This window comes from Thalassophryne amazonica, chromosome 15, assembly GCF_902500255.1.
Source record: "Thalassophryne amazonica chromosome 15, fThaAma1.1, whole genome shotgun sequence".
Classification (NCBI taxonomy): Eukaryota; Metazoa; Chordata; class Actinopteri; order Batrachoidiformes; family Batrachoididae; genus Thalassophryne; species Thalassophryne amazonica.
The window spans coordinates 71,808,341-71,824,737 of NC_047117.1; the positions used below are offsets into that span (position 1 = coordinate 71,808,341).

General features: G+C 42.2%; 1 protein-coding gene across 2 annotated transcripts in view; it reads left to right on the top strand.

The window, feature by feature from the left end:
- The window catches only part of zcchc7 (zinc finger, CCHC domain containing 7), a 111,703-nt gene that overhangs the window by 59,543 nt on the left and 35,763 nt on the right, over positions 1–16,397 (top strand). For both annotated transcript variants that reach the window (XM_034188102.1, XM_034188103.1), the window contains one exon: positions 9,168–9,203. In XM_034188102.1, coding sequence (XP_034043993.1) covers positions 9,168–9,203 — 36 coding nt within the window. The remainder of the gene's footprint in view (positions 1–9,167; positions 9,204–16,397) is intronic.

The following is a 16,397-nucleotide window of genomic DNA, read 5'->3' on the forward strand; positions in this document are numbered from 1 at the left end:
CAGTTTTGACTTATGGGTTTGATTTGTAATGCAAATTAATCCGGATAATATAATTCCATTAATGTCAATTCTGTCATTTGTACAAAGTTAAAATATAACACATATCTTTTCATTTTAAATAATGCACTAATTCTGAAGTTTTGTAACAAACACAGACAGATGCCAAAGGGATTATGGGTAAAATGAGCCTCCGCTAAAAAACACAGACAGATGCCAAAGGGATTATGGGTAAAATGAGCCTCCGCTAACACTGACTGGTTGCCTCATTCATTCTATGTAAAAACCAACATGTTAATGTGAGGTGTGTGTTGGTCTTTATGTATAAATGTGCTTTTGTAAAATATGCCTTTTTTTATTTGTGGAAAAAAAAAAGCCATTTGCAAAAGCCAAAAGTCAAGTTGTGATTAGACAACCGTCTGATATAACCGAGGTCAAAATAAATAGAACGCTGCCATCTACTGGCGCCCAGATGCTCAGGCCCTAACCCATAATCCTTTGCGCGCCAGACAGTTGCTGCGGTTTAAACAGCACAGAGAGAAAACAAGACGACAATTGTAAATGAACATTATACAGCCAAAATCTACATTTTTATTTCTTTTCATCAGCTGCAGCAAGAGGCTGCAACAACTCTCTGGTGCACAAAGGATTATGAGATATATCAGTACTTAGGGCGAATCACTGCCATGAACACTACTGGCCAGTAGATGGAGGTGGAGACCGTGAAAACTTGCCAAAACAAATATTCCAAATAAATAGTCCGCGTCTTCTATGTTTAAAATGCGTGGAATTTAATAACCGCAAACTGAATTTCAGACATCTTTTATATATATTACTCTGGAACAAAGACGACAGACAGTGTTTGACACAAGCAGGATGTTAAAGAGCAAACAGGAAGCGATTGCAGTTCACAATGATTCCATTTGAAAATAATGGAGAAGCAACCTGAGCTTCTGGCATTTTTACATAAAAACAAATCACAAAAACACGTCTATAAACCCAGAGAATATATTCACGAGAGTTTTAGGCACAATATACAAAGGTTTAATGCTGTTGTCCGTGTGGAGCCTGATCAGAGCGTCTCAAATGCATTCACCTATTGTGAATGTACTGAGATTACCATAATGCACTTTGTGAAGACAGTGGCCTGCCGTCAGCACGGCTTCTTTTAGGTGTCGTTTTTATTGTTTTACACTTTGTTGCATGGAAGTGTCACGCTCCTGGTGTATGATCGCCAGACTCTTATCAGCGTTACGGGCTTCGCTGGAGAATTTCGCTGTTCATGGCTCGGGGGACGGCCAGGGACGCGGCTGCCACACCGCCTGTCTTAGCGTCCGTACCAGACTTTCTACGCGGCTGCTTGGCGTTGTTGCCTCAGCGTCTGCGTCGCAGAGGACGTGGGAAGAGAGGAGGAGTCCATGTTCAGCTCAGAGTGTGCCTGGCTGTTTCCTGCAAACATGCTCCACGACAATTCATAGCCGGATTCTTCACACCATATGACGGCTACGACGTGCAGCGTTCCCTGACTTTTCGCTATCGGTGGCTCCGGCCGGTTGTCCGGGGTGCCGGGTCTCCACTTCTGCATTGCCATCCTGTGAGGAGCTGCAGTCGTGGCTGCGTGCAGGAGAACCTGCGCCCGCTCAGTCGTGTCTCCCAGCAGACTGAACGTGCGCTCAGTCCGTTGTGGCGCTCATCAACACAAGGTCACTCACAAGTAAGACTTTCATTTTGAATGACTTTTTCTCCAGTCGTGATCTGGACTTTCTCCTGTTAACGGAGACCTGGTTGAAACCAGATGAAGATAGCGCCTTTTCTGAGCTCCTCCCCCCCGGCTGCTCATTTTTCAGCTCCCCGCGAGCATCAGGTCGAGGCGGTGGTGTGGCCACGGTTTTTAAAGACGGTTTTAAATGCCGATTTTTATCTTCTAATGTCTACTCCACTTTTGAACTTCAGTTGTTTGTGATGGAGTTCGACTGTCCTGTGCTCTGTGCTGTGTTTATTCGTCCACCAAAATTTAATAAGGATTTTATTCAGGAGTTTTCTGAGTTTCTGGCAGATTTTATCCCAAAATATGACACATTTTTGGTCTGTGGTGATTTTAATATTCATATCTGTTGTCCTTCTAATCAGCTGGCTGATGATTTTAAAAGCCTCCTGAACTCTTTTGGTCTAACACAAGTTGTGGATGGACCAACACATAATCTTGGACATACCTTGGACCTGGTTATTTCTTTTGGGCTCTCAGTTTCACTTAAGGACATATCAGACATTGCTATTTCAGATCACGTTCCTGTTATTTTTGAATTATTGCTCCTCCATCTGCTAGTAAGCCACTTGTTCCTGTCTGTCGCCGCCGTTTGGTCACCTCCTCGACAGCGGGGGGACTTTGCTGCTGCCTTCATGGACTCTGTTTTATGCCATGAATGGGACTGGTTTCTCCATTACTCCCAGATACATCCTCTCTTCTTTCCACTCTACATGCACAGTAATTTTGGACTCTGTTGCCCGATGCGCTGCAAATCCAGGAAATCAAAATCCGACCCCTGGTTAAATGCCACGACCCGTGCCTCAGGCAACGCTGCAGACGGGCGGAGAGAAAATGGAAAAAGGACAAACTACAGGTGTCTCTGGGTTTTCTGAGGGACAGTCTAACTGACTATCAGAAGGCTGTGAAGGAGGCAAAAAGCACAATATCTGTTCTCATATTATTTCGAGCAGTTGTCATCGTCCCAGTGTGTTATTTCAGACTATAAACTCAGTTGTAAATCCACACACCTCTGTTTGATGGACGCTACAACCACAACCTGTGAGGAGTTTCTTCAGTTTTTATTGATAAGGTTTTCATCAGTCAGACAGAACGCTGATCAGAGCTGTAATGTTGAGTTGTCTGCTCCTCGTGCACATTCTGCTGTGCTCGAACAGTTTGAGCCCATTTCTTTTGCATCTCTCGCTGATGTTGTAAAACACATAAAATCTACAAAGTTGTCCTTTTGATGTTGTTCCAGCTAAGGTGCTGAAGGAGGTTTTTAATACTGTTGGGGCAGGTCTCCTAACTTTTATCATGCTCTGTCTTAGATCAGGGTCTGTTCCAGCTGCTTTTAAACATGCTGTGGTTCGACCTCTTCTTAAAAAACCTCACCTGACCTCATCAGTTTTATCCAATTTTAGACCTGTGTCTCATCTGCCATTTCTATCTAAGTTTTAGACAAGGTTGTCTTTTACAGTTACAATCATTTTTAGAAGACAATCTCATCCTTGAAAAATTCCAGTCTGGGTTTAGATCGCGACACAGCACTGAGTCAGCACTTTTAAAAGTTCATAATGATATTACTCTGTCGGTGGATGCAGGGAATCCTGCTGTGCTGGTTCTGTTGGACCACACAGCAGCCTTTGATACTGTGGATCACACAGTACTTATTTCCCGGTTGGAACATTTTATTGGCATTCATGGTACTGCACTTAAGTGGTTTAGATCATATTTGGCTGAAAGGAGCTTTTCTGTTATGATTGGGGACCTTTCCTCATCAACTGCTCCTCTGTACTGTGGAGTGCCGCAGGGATCTGTCCTTGGGCCGATTCTGTTTTCTTTGTACATTCTGCCATTGGGGTCAATTATAACCCAGCACAACCTGTCCTTCATTGTTATGCAGATGATCTGCAAATCTATCTGCCTGTGAGGACTAATGGGAGTGATGCTTTGTCATAATTATTTAATTGTATTCGTGATGTAAAGCAGTGGCTGTCCCAAAACTTCCTTTACCTGAATGATGTGTAAAACTGAGATCATGGTGTTTGAGGCGCACTGGCATACCAAATGTGGTAACACCAAATTTTGGTGCTTTGGCTAACTATGTAAAACCAGCTGTCAAGAATTTGGGAGTGATATTTGACAGCTGTTTGAGGTTCGATCAACAGATAAATTCTGTTGTCAAAGCTAGTTTTTTCCAACTTCGCCTTTTGGCTAAAATAAAGCACTTTCTCAGTAGACGTGATCTTGAGACGGCCATTCATGCTTTCATCAGCTCCAGACTTATTGTAATGCACTTTATTCGGGCATTAATCAGTCGTCTCTTGCACGTCTCCAGTTGGTGCAGAATGCTGCTCCTCATCATTTGACAAACACTTTTAGATGTGAGCATATTACGCCCGTCCTGTACTCACTCCACTGGCTTCCAGTTCGTTTTAGAATTGATTTTAAAATTTTAATGTTTGTTTTAAAGCTATTTATGGCCTTGCACCTCCCTACTTGTCTGAAATTTTAACTTTGCGCACCCACAGTAGGACATTAAGGACGTCTGGCCAGCTTTACTTAGATGATCCAAGGTCAAGATATAAACGCTGGGGTGATCATGCTTTCACGGTAGGTGGCCCCAGACTGTGGAATGAGCTACCTCTTGAGTTACGTACTATTCCTGACCTAGCACTTTTTAAATCTAAGTTAAAGACTTATTTATTTAAACTGGCTTTAACACTTAGTGGGGAGGTGACATGTTCTGTTATTTTTATGTTCTTTTTTTATGTGTTGTTTTAAAATTTTATTTTATATGTGTTTTATTTTTGTAAATTTGTGTTTTTAATGTTAAGCACTTTGGACACCAGTCGGTGCTGTAAAGCGCTTTATAAATAAATGTTGATTGATTGTTGATTGATTATGTCCACACTAAAACCTTCAAAATTAGTGCATTACTTTAAAACTAAAACATATATCTAATAGTTTTACTTTATAAAACTTCAGACATGACGTTAATTTAAATAACTTGTCTGAAATTAGTTTGGTTAAAATTTTAACCATAAGTTTAAAACTGTATGCCTCTGGATGACTTGGGTGATATTGCCAGCGTATCAGTATGGGGTCAAAAGAAATCACAAACACAGCCGGATCTACACTTTCGGGAGAGGAAAAAAGCTTTAAGGATTTTCTCCTGGGCACACGAAAGGAAAGTATAAAAATCTGTGGTTAGATCCATCATGCTTTGAAGACCATTCTCACGCTGTGCTGGGCTTCCCTTACTGCTCTTTGTCCAAGTTGTACGATAAAAATACTATAAAAAAAATGTCTCACTTTTTCCTCAAAAGAGTATCTTTGGAAAATCTGTCCACCGAATAAGCAATAATAGACATGTGATGACATCCTTGCAAAATACAGATTTTAACCACAAAAAGCACTGATTTCGTACTGTAAAACAAATTACATTTCCCCCCATTCATTTTAGGGGAAGAACCTGAGATGATGTCACCAAATTCATATTCCTCACAGCTTAAGGTTTCTGAGTGTTATCAAAGGCAGGTGAAATCATGTTGATTTCCCCATGTTTATGGACTTAATTCTCTGGGCATATGGCACCAAAATTAAAACGAAATACATCAGTGTTCAGAATTCTGTATTTATTTTGAATAGCCAGCTCATTTCACATTTTATTTACTAGTGATACCCACTTTAAGACTGTCAGTCTCAAAGGCAGAGGACCCAGAGAAATGAATGAAACAGTTGAAGTAATCAAATGTCTCTCCAGGTTTCACGCTTTCACCGCTTAGTCTGACTAACAAACCCAGGAAGTCATTGAAAGCTTAGATCTTAGTCTTGATCCAGGAGTATCATAAACCCGGACAGGACATCCATTGATTCTGCAAAGATCACAACATCATCAACAAAGTCAGAGTCTGTAAACCTTTCCTTGGTGATGAAGGAACTTAAGCAACTCCACAACACAAGCCAACATCCGGTTGACACAAGTATTGAACAATCATAGATTCTGCCCTCTCAGTGCGTCGTTGAATATAGTCCATGGGCTCACTGCTCTGATGTATAATGGTTCCAAAGACGAAACAATTCCTCAAAGCAATTTGCCCAGTACATGATGTGTGGAATCTTAACACTGCATAATGGCACCGTGTGGCTCCCACCTGTTCTTTGTTACACCAGTGCCATTAAGACTGGAAACCCACTTGTGTTTCCTACGCTGGAATGTCAAGAAAGGTCTTATGCCGCGTTCACACCGGTGCGCTCAGACGCTACAAATTCACGGGGGTGGCGTGGCTACGGACGCGCCTACTTCGCCCGGTGTGTCCTCTGCTTTTGCTGCGAAAATTCACCCCGGTGGCGTCATCAATAGGAGGAGCGTTCCATTCCGCTCGCTGGCTCCGGTTGTCAGTCAAGTTAACATGACGGACCTTTATCACACGGAGCGAGTTGTTGTGGAAAGCTGACAAACGTCATGAGACGTTCCCAATTCAGGGACTATCATTATTTGCTACAGGAACTGCGTCTGGATGACGGCTGATTTCAGCGGTCCTTCCGCCTCTGCGGGACCCAGTTTGAGGACCTCCTGTCCCGTTCATGCGCGCACATGTAAAAAAATTTAAAAAACGAAACTCTGCTGCGGGGCTGCTCCTCACTCTTCCCTCACAAACCCTGTCATAATGTGTTTTAGAAACCTGTCACCATTTGCTTTATTATACATCTGTGTAGTTATGAATAAATATGTCCACAGACAATCGCTCGCTGCGCATGTAAAACAAAAAAAAAAAAAAAAAAAAAAAAAAAAAAGAAACTCCGCTGTTTGCTGTGGGGCTGCTCCTCACTCTTTCCCAAAAACTCTGTCATAATTGTGTTTAGAAACCAGTCACCATTTGCTTTATTATACATCTGTGTAGTTAATAAGTAAAATAATCTCCATGGACGATTCGCTCACGCACGCATAAAATAAAGAGAAAAAGAAACTCCGCTCCCGCTGCTGCAGGGCTGCTGCTCGCTCCAAAAACTCTGTCATAATTGTGAAATAAAGGACAAAAGAAACTAATCCTGCTCACAGGCTGCTACAGATACAGGACATGTTCACATCTTCAGTCAAACTCCAGACATCTCCATGTCACTACATATTCAGTCCCTAATTGGTCATCGCGACGAGACGAAAAAGTTCAGATTTTTCAACTTGGGGAGGAGGGCAACGCGACGTGATGTGACACACTATTGCGCCACAAATGCGCCAATCGCTCAAAATCGCTTCACTCGCGCTCGCTTCCTCGCGTCGCGCTGCATGACTGGCGCCAAAAACGCGTCGTTCATAGGGGATTACATGGTAACCTGTCGTTCACCGTCGTTTGCCCGGTGGTGACCATTATGACATCCATCAGTCAGTCATTAGGATGAGAACATAAAAAATCAAAAAGAGCAACAACCAGACATTTATTAAGACACAATACATATACAAACTGTAAGGAAGTGAAGACGTGTTTTATCACTTCGATAGTTTGAGTTACAAAAATTGCCATGTGTTGTGAGGGGTATGTGGCTTGTAGTAAAATAAAGGCATTTCTGCTGAATTTAAACAAGAACCAACATTTTTATCACAGGATATTGTTCACCACATTTTTATCTCTCACCCAACTCAACTTATTCCCTCTCTGTAATAATGAGTGACCGTGGGTCAGCGCACGCTGCTGTTCACATAATTGATAAACTTCAGCAATTACAGCTTGTTGTGTCTCTGGCATGCTGCGTATTCCAGCTGTGTGTGTGTGTGTGTGTGTGTGTGTGTGGTGTGTGTGTTGTGTGTGTTGTGTGTGTGTGTGTGTGTGGTGTGTGTGTGTGTGTGTGTGTGTGTGTGTGTGTGTGTGTGTGTGTGTGTGTGTGTAGGGTGAATCTAATGACCATCAATGACAATTATCCCACCTCAGCGTTCATTACCCTGCCCGTTTATACTAATGCTGTAGTATTTTTTTTGGGGGGGGGGGGGGTGTGTGTGTGTGTGTGTGAAACAGAGAGAACTTGCTCCCTCATCTCTCCCTCCACCCCATCTATCTTTTTCTTTCTCTCCATCAGTCAGTCATGTTCTGTGCTCTGCGTAATGGATGAGTAACCAGGTGAACACCAGAGGGAGAGGGAAGACCAGGACACACAGCACACTCTCTCTCTCTCTCTCTCTCTCTCTCTCTCTCTCTCTCTCTCTCTCTCTCTCTCTCTCTCTTCCCCCCCCCCATTCACTTTCATTCCTTCTGTAAGATCCTCTCTATTTTGCATATTGTTTTCAGAAGCAAACAAATGCACAAAGTTGTATTGTAATTACTATTTTCTGGGTACACATAACTTTTTTTCTTTCTTTATACTCGCCAATTATACGTGTGTGTGTGTGTGTGTGTGTGTGTAAGACAACGAGAGAGTCAAGTCTCTGTCCCCTGGGCCTGACTGTGTCTCTCATTAAAGACAGACGGTTGACGGAGCGCGAGTGTGTCGCTCGCCTCGCCTGTCGCCCTCGACAACAACACGCTACCCCGGCGGTCTGGAGGGAGATTGCAAACTGGTGGGGATCGCGGGGTGTTGTCACAGAAAAGAAAAGCTCGATGAGAGGTGGAGGAGGATACAGCTGTCGGATTTATATTTGTCCATCTCCGAGCGTTAAACAGCATAGATTCATCCAGAAGAAAAACTGCCTACCAGTCCATGTTGAACATCAAGAGTTTGCAGAAGCACTTTTGGCAAACGGTGTCTTTTAATGTTATGTCAATTTGCATTCCAAATTTGAATAGAAACTGCTGTATTATATGCAGGAGAATACAAAAATGTAGCCTTCTTCAGAAAATGGGCTTAAATCTTCCTCTCATTTTCTCTCTCTCTCTCTCTCTCTCTCTCAGTAGGTGTGTAAGTAGATAAATCTTGTTGCCTGCGGCGAATGCGGCATTTTCAATTTCCCAGTGGGAAGTGGCGGCAGTTGGGAAAGGATGTCAGAATGCTTAAGGAACAGCGTGGCAAAGCCCCGGAGATAATGCTTTAGCCACACCGGGGCAAAACGACTGACTGCCTTGCTTACTGACTGTTTGAGTGACTGATTTTCTGCAGAGTGGCGTGCAGGGAAAACGGGTTATTGCTGAAAAAGCGCAGCGGTGCAGCTTCAGTGAGGGACGGAAGAAAGGACTAACGGGCAAACAACCCCAATGCTCACTTTTCAGTGTTTTGGTCGTCTCTTGATCCTGTCTGACCGTCTCTGTTGATTCAGTCACGACACTTCTTTAGTTATAATGGTTCTTCTTTGTTGTGCGTTTCCTTTCTCACTTAGCACTGATGCATAGAAAGCAGGTTATTCACAAGACATTTTGTCTACTTGATTGATTTTTATGTGCCCTGTATTTATTCTTGTTAATCAGATATGATTCATTTTCTTTTCTCTCTCCAGGCCTGTCCAGAAATATGGAGACAGTATCACCTCACTGTGAGTGTCATTCTACAAACACACGACTGTTAACAAACTGTCAGTCCTCTGAACTACACTGGTAGCACACCATGTGAAGATGTGCATGAAGGAAAATGGAAAATAATTGGGGACAGGGTTCTTCAAGGGGAGATAATTAAAATTTTGTTTTTAATTAATGGATCACATGATATCCACCCTGTAACGCGCAAACTCCTAAAGCGGTCGGCGGATTTCAGTGACATGTCACACAATTGTAGCACACCATATGGTGATGTGCTTGAAGAAAAATAATTCCAGTCCGACATCTTCCAGGGGACATGATTTAAAATTTCGTTTTTTTATTAATGCATCACTTTATTGACCTCATAAGTGCAACTCTTCTGAAACAGATGGGTTGATTTTAATGTAATTTCACACAGTTGTAGCACACCATATAAAAATGTGCAAGAAGGAAAATAATTCTGGTCAGACATCTTCAGTGTGCGCTTCTTTTCAGTGCAGAAGGTTCTCGGTTCAAACCCACCCTTGCCCATTCTCCATGTATTATGGAGTTGCATTAGGAAGGGCATCCGGCGTAAAACCTAAACACCAAATCAACATGCAGATCTACCTCAGATCTGCTGAGGCGACCCCATGTCGGGAAAAAAAAAGGGAGAAGCCGAAAGGGCTTATTTCTTTGAACTCATAAGCGGAGCCTCAAGCGGTTGGTGGATTTCATTGAAACTTTACGTAATGTAGTGCACCATGTGAAGATAATGCATCAGATGATGATGGACTTGTAACCACAACTCCTCCTCAATAGTTGGTGGATTTCAATGAAACTTCACACAGTGGTAGCACGCCATATTAAGACGTGCATGAAGGAAAATAATTTTAATACAATGTCTTACAGGGAGATAATTGGACTTTTGTTGTTAGTTTTTGCTTATTCAAAATACATCAAACTTGTCAGTTACAGTGGGTGACCAGTTTGTTTATTAGGTGTTTCATCCCAAAGCATTCTCTACCACTGATATATGAGGTCTATTAGAAAAGAATCCGACCTTATTATTTTTTTCAAAAACCATATGGATTTGAATCACGTGTGATTGCATCAGACAAGCTTGAACCCTCGTGCGCATGCGTGAGTTTTTCCACGCCTGTCGGTTGTGTCATTCGCCTGTGAGCAGGCTTTGAGTGAGGAGTGGTCCAGCCCCCTCGTCGTTGTTTCATTGCCAGGAAATGGCGGAATGATTTGGGCTTTTTTTCCATCAGAATTTTTTCAGAAACTGTTAAGACTGGCAGCTGGAAACCATTAGAAAAATTTATCTGGCTTTCGGTGAAAATGTTACGGGCTTGGTAGAGAATAAGGAGTGTTACTGTTGCTTTAAGGACGGACCCCAGCGGCTGTGTGGCGCGCCGCGCTCCGAAGCCACCATCGACAGGCTGAACAACCATTTCATTTCTAAACGGATGGCTGTCTGGATCCGTGACCATCGTGTGCCATTTCTCTGGTTATCACAAGAGCTGGACATCAACCATTTTCCAGCAGATTTCACTTTTAACAAGAGATTTTGTCATGGAAAGCCGAGCGGAGGCTTCGCGCGTCACGATGGATTCGCTACTAGAGCGAGACAAAACCACCTCCGTTTTGGTCTCACAGGACGGCTTTGAGATGGCATTCAGACAGTTGTCGGTGGTTTTTCCATCGAGTGATTATCCGAGAAATTGTGGATGTGCCTGGACATGCCAGAACATGTCCCATGAGGCTTCATCACGGCATTGCTGTGCGCCATGCGGCACCGCTGCAACGCGCAAAGCCTCCGCTCCTCTTTCCATGACAAAATCTCCTGTAACAGTGGAATGTGCCGTTCATTTCCAAACTGGACGCTGTGTTTTTATCCGGGACGTCGTTTGACTAGCACAGGAATTGTGAAAAGACGTGGACATCAGCACTTTTTCGGCACATTGAGACAGACGTGCGGAGGAATTCCGCGCGTCGCGGCGGTGCTGCATGGCGCACAGCAACGCTGTGATGATGTTCTGGCATGTCCAGGCACATCCACAATTTCTCGGATAATCACTCGATGGAAAAACCACCGACAGCTGTCTGAACGCCATCTCAAAGCCGTCCTGTGAGACCAAAACGGAGGTGGTTTTGTCTCGCTCCAGTAGCAAATCCATCGTGACGCGCGAAGGCTCCGCTTGGCTTTCCATGACAAATCTCTTGTTAAAAGTGAAATCTGCCGGAAAATGGTTGATGTCCAGCTCTTGTGATAACCAGAGAAATGGCACATGATGGTCACGGATCCAGACAGCCATCCGTTTAGAAATGAAATGGTCGTTCAGCCTGTTGATGGCGGCTTTGGAGCGCGGCGCGCCCCACAGCTGCTGGGGGCCGTCCTTAAAGCGACAGTAACACTCCTTATCCTCTACCAAGCCTGTAACATTTTCACTGAAAGCCAGATAAATTTTTCTAATGGTTTCCAGCTGCCAGTCTCTAACAGTTTCTGAAAAAATTCTGATGGAAAAAAAGCCCAAATCATTCTGCCATTTCCTGGCAATGAAACAACGATGAGGGGGCTGGACCACTCCTCACTCAAAACCTGCTCACAGGCGAATGATGCAACTGACGCGTGGAAAAACTCACGCATGCGCACGAGGGTTCAAGCTTGTCTGACGCAATCACACGTGATTCAAATCCATATGGTTTTTGAAAAAAATAATGTCGGATACTTTTCTAATAGATCTCGTATAATTTTGTGAGTTTGAACTCTACTTTTTTGTCATACACAAAATGTGTGAATTTTGGGTATTGCTACAGACTAAAAGTGGAGCAAATTCACAGATTTTTTTTTTCATTGTACGTTTTTTCTGTAGTTGCCGAAGAGGAGATATATATGTGTTACATGAACCATTTGTGTTAAGTTTTGAGAATTCCCCAAATAATGTACTTGACTTCAATTTTCTTTTGACATGAAAAAAAAACATTTGTTATTCATGTAAGGTTGTTGCAATTACGAACTGCCATTTTGTCCCCTTTTTTTCATATAAACATTATGGAAAACGATACACAAAAATCACGTTTCGGTACGTACCTCGGTTCTGAGGTCAGGGTTCAGGTTATTTTTGGTACAGTATGGGAACAAAATGCAAAACCCAAATTTGCTTGTTGTTGAAACCAACAGTTTATTGTAACATTATACAAACAGGAAAATAAAATAATTGCAAAGTGCTGCCTGGTAATAAGTTAAATAAAATGTTCTCAAATAAATGACAAATGTATGAAATATTATAAAAAATCCATTCCATAAACATATACATAACCAGCTTTTAACAAAACCTTTCCACAAGTAATGAGCAGCACAACAGTTTGAAGCCCTGTTCAGTTTTATTCAACCTTCGTATTTTTTGCCAGAAAAATTAACTTGTCCAAAACTGTCACACTCTAAGGGAATTTTAAAGAGATTTTTAGGAATTTTAAAGAATCCCTTTACTTTTGTACAATTTATTTTATTTTCTATCTCTTTCTCTTAACTGTTTGTTAAATGTTTGTTAATTTATCTCTTTAAATAAATTTTTGAAAACAAAAACATTGTGGGAGAGGCACAAAAGTGAGTAAAACCACCTTAAAATATTTAGAACCACAAATAAATGATTCTTGATTTGTTTATTTATTTTGCCATTAAAATTAGCCATCACTTATTAAAATAAAATGACTTCTCAAGGCCAGGGCTTCTCAAAGTCTGGGGACTAGTTAATCACAGTGCAGCAAACGAGGTCAGTAGGCTGAGCGAGTCTGAGTGAGGAGGATTGTAGATATCCCTCCGCTCAGCGCTTTACGGCTACAGCAGAGGAGGAGGGGGAGACCCGCTGCCGCTCGGTGACTACAGAGACTTTCACTTTCAGTCGCTAAACATCAGAAAAGTCTCCAACAATGCCAGGAAAAGTAGCTAGATTTGTCGCTTGTTGCTTTTGAGAAAATAAGTCGTCAAGAGGGTGTGGAAAGTCGCCAGATTTAGCGAGAAAGTCACCAAGTTGGCAACACTGACTGTAAACACACGCAACGCGAACTCACCCGTGAACAGCCCTGTACCAAACCGAACGTCCTGTACTGAAAAGGTTCAATACAAATACATGTACCATTACACCCTTAATAAACAAACATGTTGAAATCCATTCAGAAAATGGAACACTGCCAATTTGTAATTTGTGTCATCATGTGGTTTTTGTGAAAACTTCCTTTGTTGTGACAACATCTCTCTATGTGTGACGGTACTATTGTTTATTTATATTTTGTATATGTAGAAAATGCATATGTGTTCTAAATGTGTCACTGAAAGTAGTAAATGGCACAAAATTTAAGTTTGGATGGAACCTCAGTCAAATTTGTTGTATTCCCATGGGTTATAATAGTTCAGCCCAGAGTCCTAATTAAAATCAGATAGGTAAAAGAACAAGTTGGTAGACAGGATGACTAAGCCAGCCGCAAGCTTACCACTGGTGACATTGAAATAATTTTCATGCAAAATTTGTCAGATCAAAACAGGAATAATTTTTAATATTTCTGTGAAGCAGTACTTCCCTAAGGATGAGAGGGTTGCTGGTTTCATTATGCATTGCTGGGATAAAGCTGGGTGAAGGAAGTTGTTGGGATGTTCCTTGACGCATGTCCAAATGTCCTCATACCACTTGTTGCAAACTGGGTTTGATCTGACTGCTTTACGTACAGTCATGATGCATGCCCAAATGTCATTATTTGCATGCTGTCTAAACTGATAAAACCAAGTGCTTCATATCTGTCAGAGACAAATATCTGAGATAATATAGCCTGCTGTGTGGTTAATTGTACAAACTGCGCCCCAGTATTTCTGTTGAGTGAAATTTTAGTAATATTTAGTTTGCATGTTAACACCATAAGCACGAATTAACAGGTATCAACATCCTGGTGACATTAGCTCCACTGTTACTCCATGGTTATTGTGGCATTATGCTGGTCATAATTTTTAATACCCATACCCAAACCACCCATTACAAAAAACACTGCTCAGTTTGCAAAAATTTTGTGCGAACAAAACACTCGAACCAAGGTTAGCCTGTTAGGTTTAACTTATTTGGTAAATGAGAGATTTGGTGGAGGGATGTGTTCTGGCTTCATTTGTCACACTGGTCTTGCCCACACTCCACCTCTTTACCCATTTATGAGCTGCCCGGGAGTTAGACTAAAGGTGCACTGAAACTGATTCACAACTTGCATAACCTGTGTCGTGCAGGAGAGTAAACTCGTCTTTAACGGGTGCAGACTGAACGTGAGAGTGGCACCGGTGCGTGCAATTGCACAAAGAGAATTCTGAAATGTTCAAAAAATCTCTCACGCATAAATGTGGTGCTTGATCTGCTTGCCAACACGACGTGCAGCTTGTCAAGTGGAGTAAAGAAGTGAACTACAGCGAGTGGTTGCATCAGCGGATCGCATCAGAGGACAGCTCGTCTGAATGATTATAAGGAGATGTTAAATCTATCATAAACATACTTTAACTGCTGCAGACAAGAAGGAAAGAACATGCAACTGTTTTACCAAGCCATGACAATGTAAACATGACAAATAATTACCTTTTTAGACAGCTCCAAATGCTTTCAACAGCTCATTCAGCGCGTGTGAACGGTGCTGCTGGAGCGGTCCTCTGTAATTCAGGAAGCAATTAGAGCCATTTTCAACAGACAGCTTGCAGAGAAAATGATTAATCCACTACAAAATAATTGTTTTATATATGCAGTGTCCAGCACAGAGCATGTGGCAGACAGTGGAACAAAGCACAGCATCCAGCTTGGAACACAGCGGGTGGGATCATCACAACCACGTGCGTGCAGCTAGTGTTAGTGCACTTTAAGTCAGGTACTGCCAAGTTGGTGACATTTGGAACATTCCCGTTTGAGCTTCAAACCCACTTTTCAGAAGGTCTGTGGGTGACATTAGGGATCGTCTGTCCTTCAAACCAAATGACATCTATCAGTGATTTTACCAAAACTAACACCCCTGTCACACCTTGATGATTTAGCCAGCATAGTCTAATAAGTTGTGGTTAAATTTTGTGTAAAGTAAGAGCACATTGAAGCATGCTGATATACATCGTAATACTGGGAGTGGGCCGAAAAATTTTGCTCATGCACAGTATTTTCGACGTATGCCAGTGTATGACTCATACTTCCCGCATACGCAGGCCATAAGTTGTAGGTAAGTTATGCGATTGTTAATACACATTTCTCATAAGTCAAAATATGTCCATTGATTGGCTGCACAGTCCTCATGTGACTGTTACAAATATTAAAACCATTTGCACATGGAGTAAATATGAAGTCTTAATCTTACTTGTTTATTTCAGTCAGATTCATTATCACAGCCTGATAAAAACATATCCACATAAGGCCTCCTGTCTTTGGAAAACGACATCTGAAAATACTTTAATTCCTTGTCGTGGCTGAAGTACCTCTGTGTTTTGTGTGTTGTCCTCAGCCTGAACCAGAGAATGCCGTCGCTTTTTCCCACAACAAGAAAATTAACTTATTTTAAAAGTTGAAAGTCACAGCGCCTCATTCATTCACATCAATGTTTATCACAGCCATCAGTCGATTCTTCGGCAGTCTGCACATGATGACCAATAAATCCAGTGATCCACCAAGACTAAAATAAAATTACAAATTTTTAAAATTACTCTGTTTGGCCTACGTGTGGAGCAGAGAGGCCGCGGAACAGCATACACATGCTCTATGACATGATTGCCAATATTTACGTGTTCCGCCTGCTAAACAAAGGGGCTCTGGCGGCGGTGGAAACGCAAACCGAGCCCGACTTAACTGTTCCGACCCACAGTGTACCATGCAGTACCGACCTGAACCACTCGGTGGAAATGGGGCTGTTGACATATGCTGGCTAAATCGTCATGGTGTTACAGTTGCATAACTTATTCAATCTATCCACCAAATTTTTCATACGCTGGCGATTCATGGAGGTGTCACAGGGCCCTAAGCAGTCTTTCAAAAGAATGAGGTGCATGAGTAGTTTAGCCTGTGGAGCGTCTGAAACCTGCATATAGCACATAGCGTATGTGTCACATGATCACTGAAAATGAATAAAGCAGTTTTGATTGGTTTTGACTTTGGTAGGTAGCAGATACGTGATCCGTAGAGGCAACAACATTTAATAAAATAAATCAGTGTTAAGAGTGATGAGAA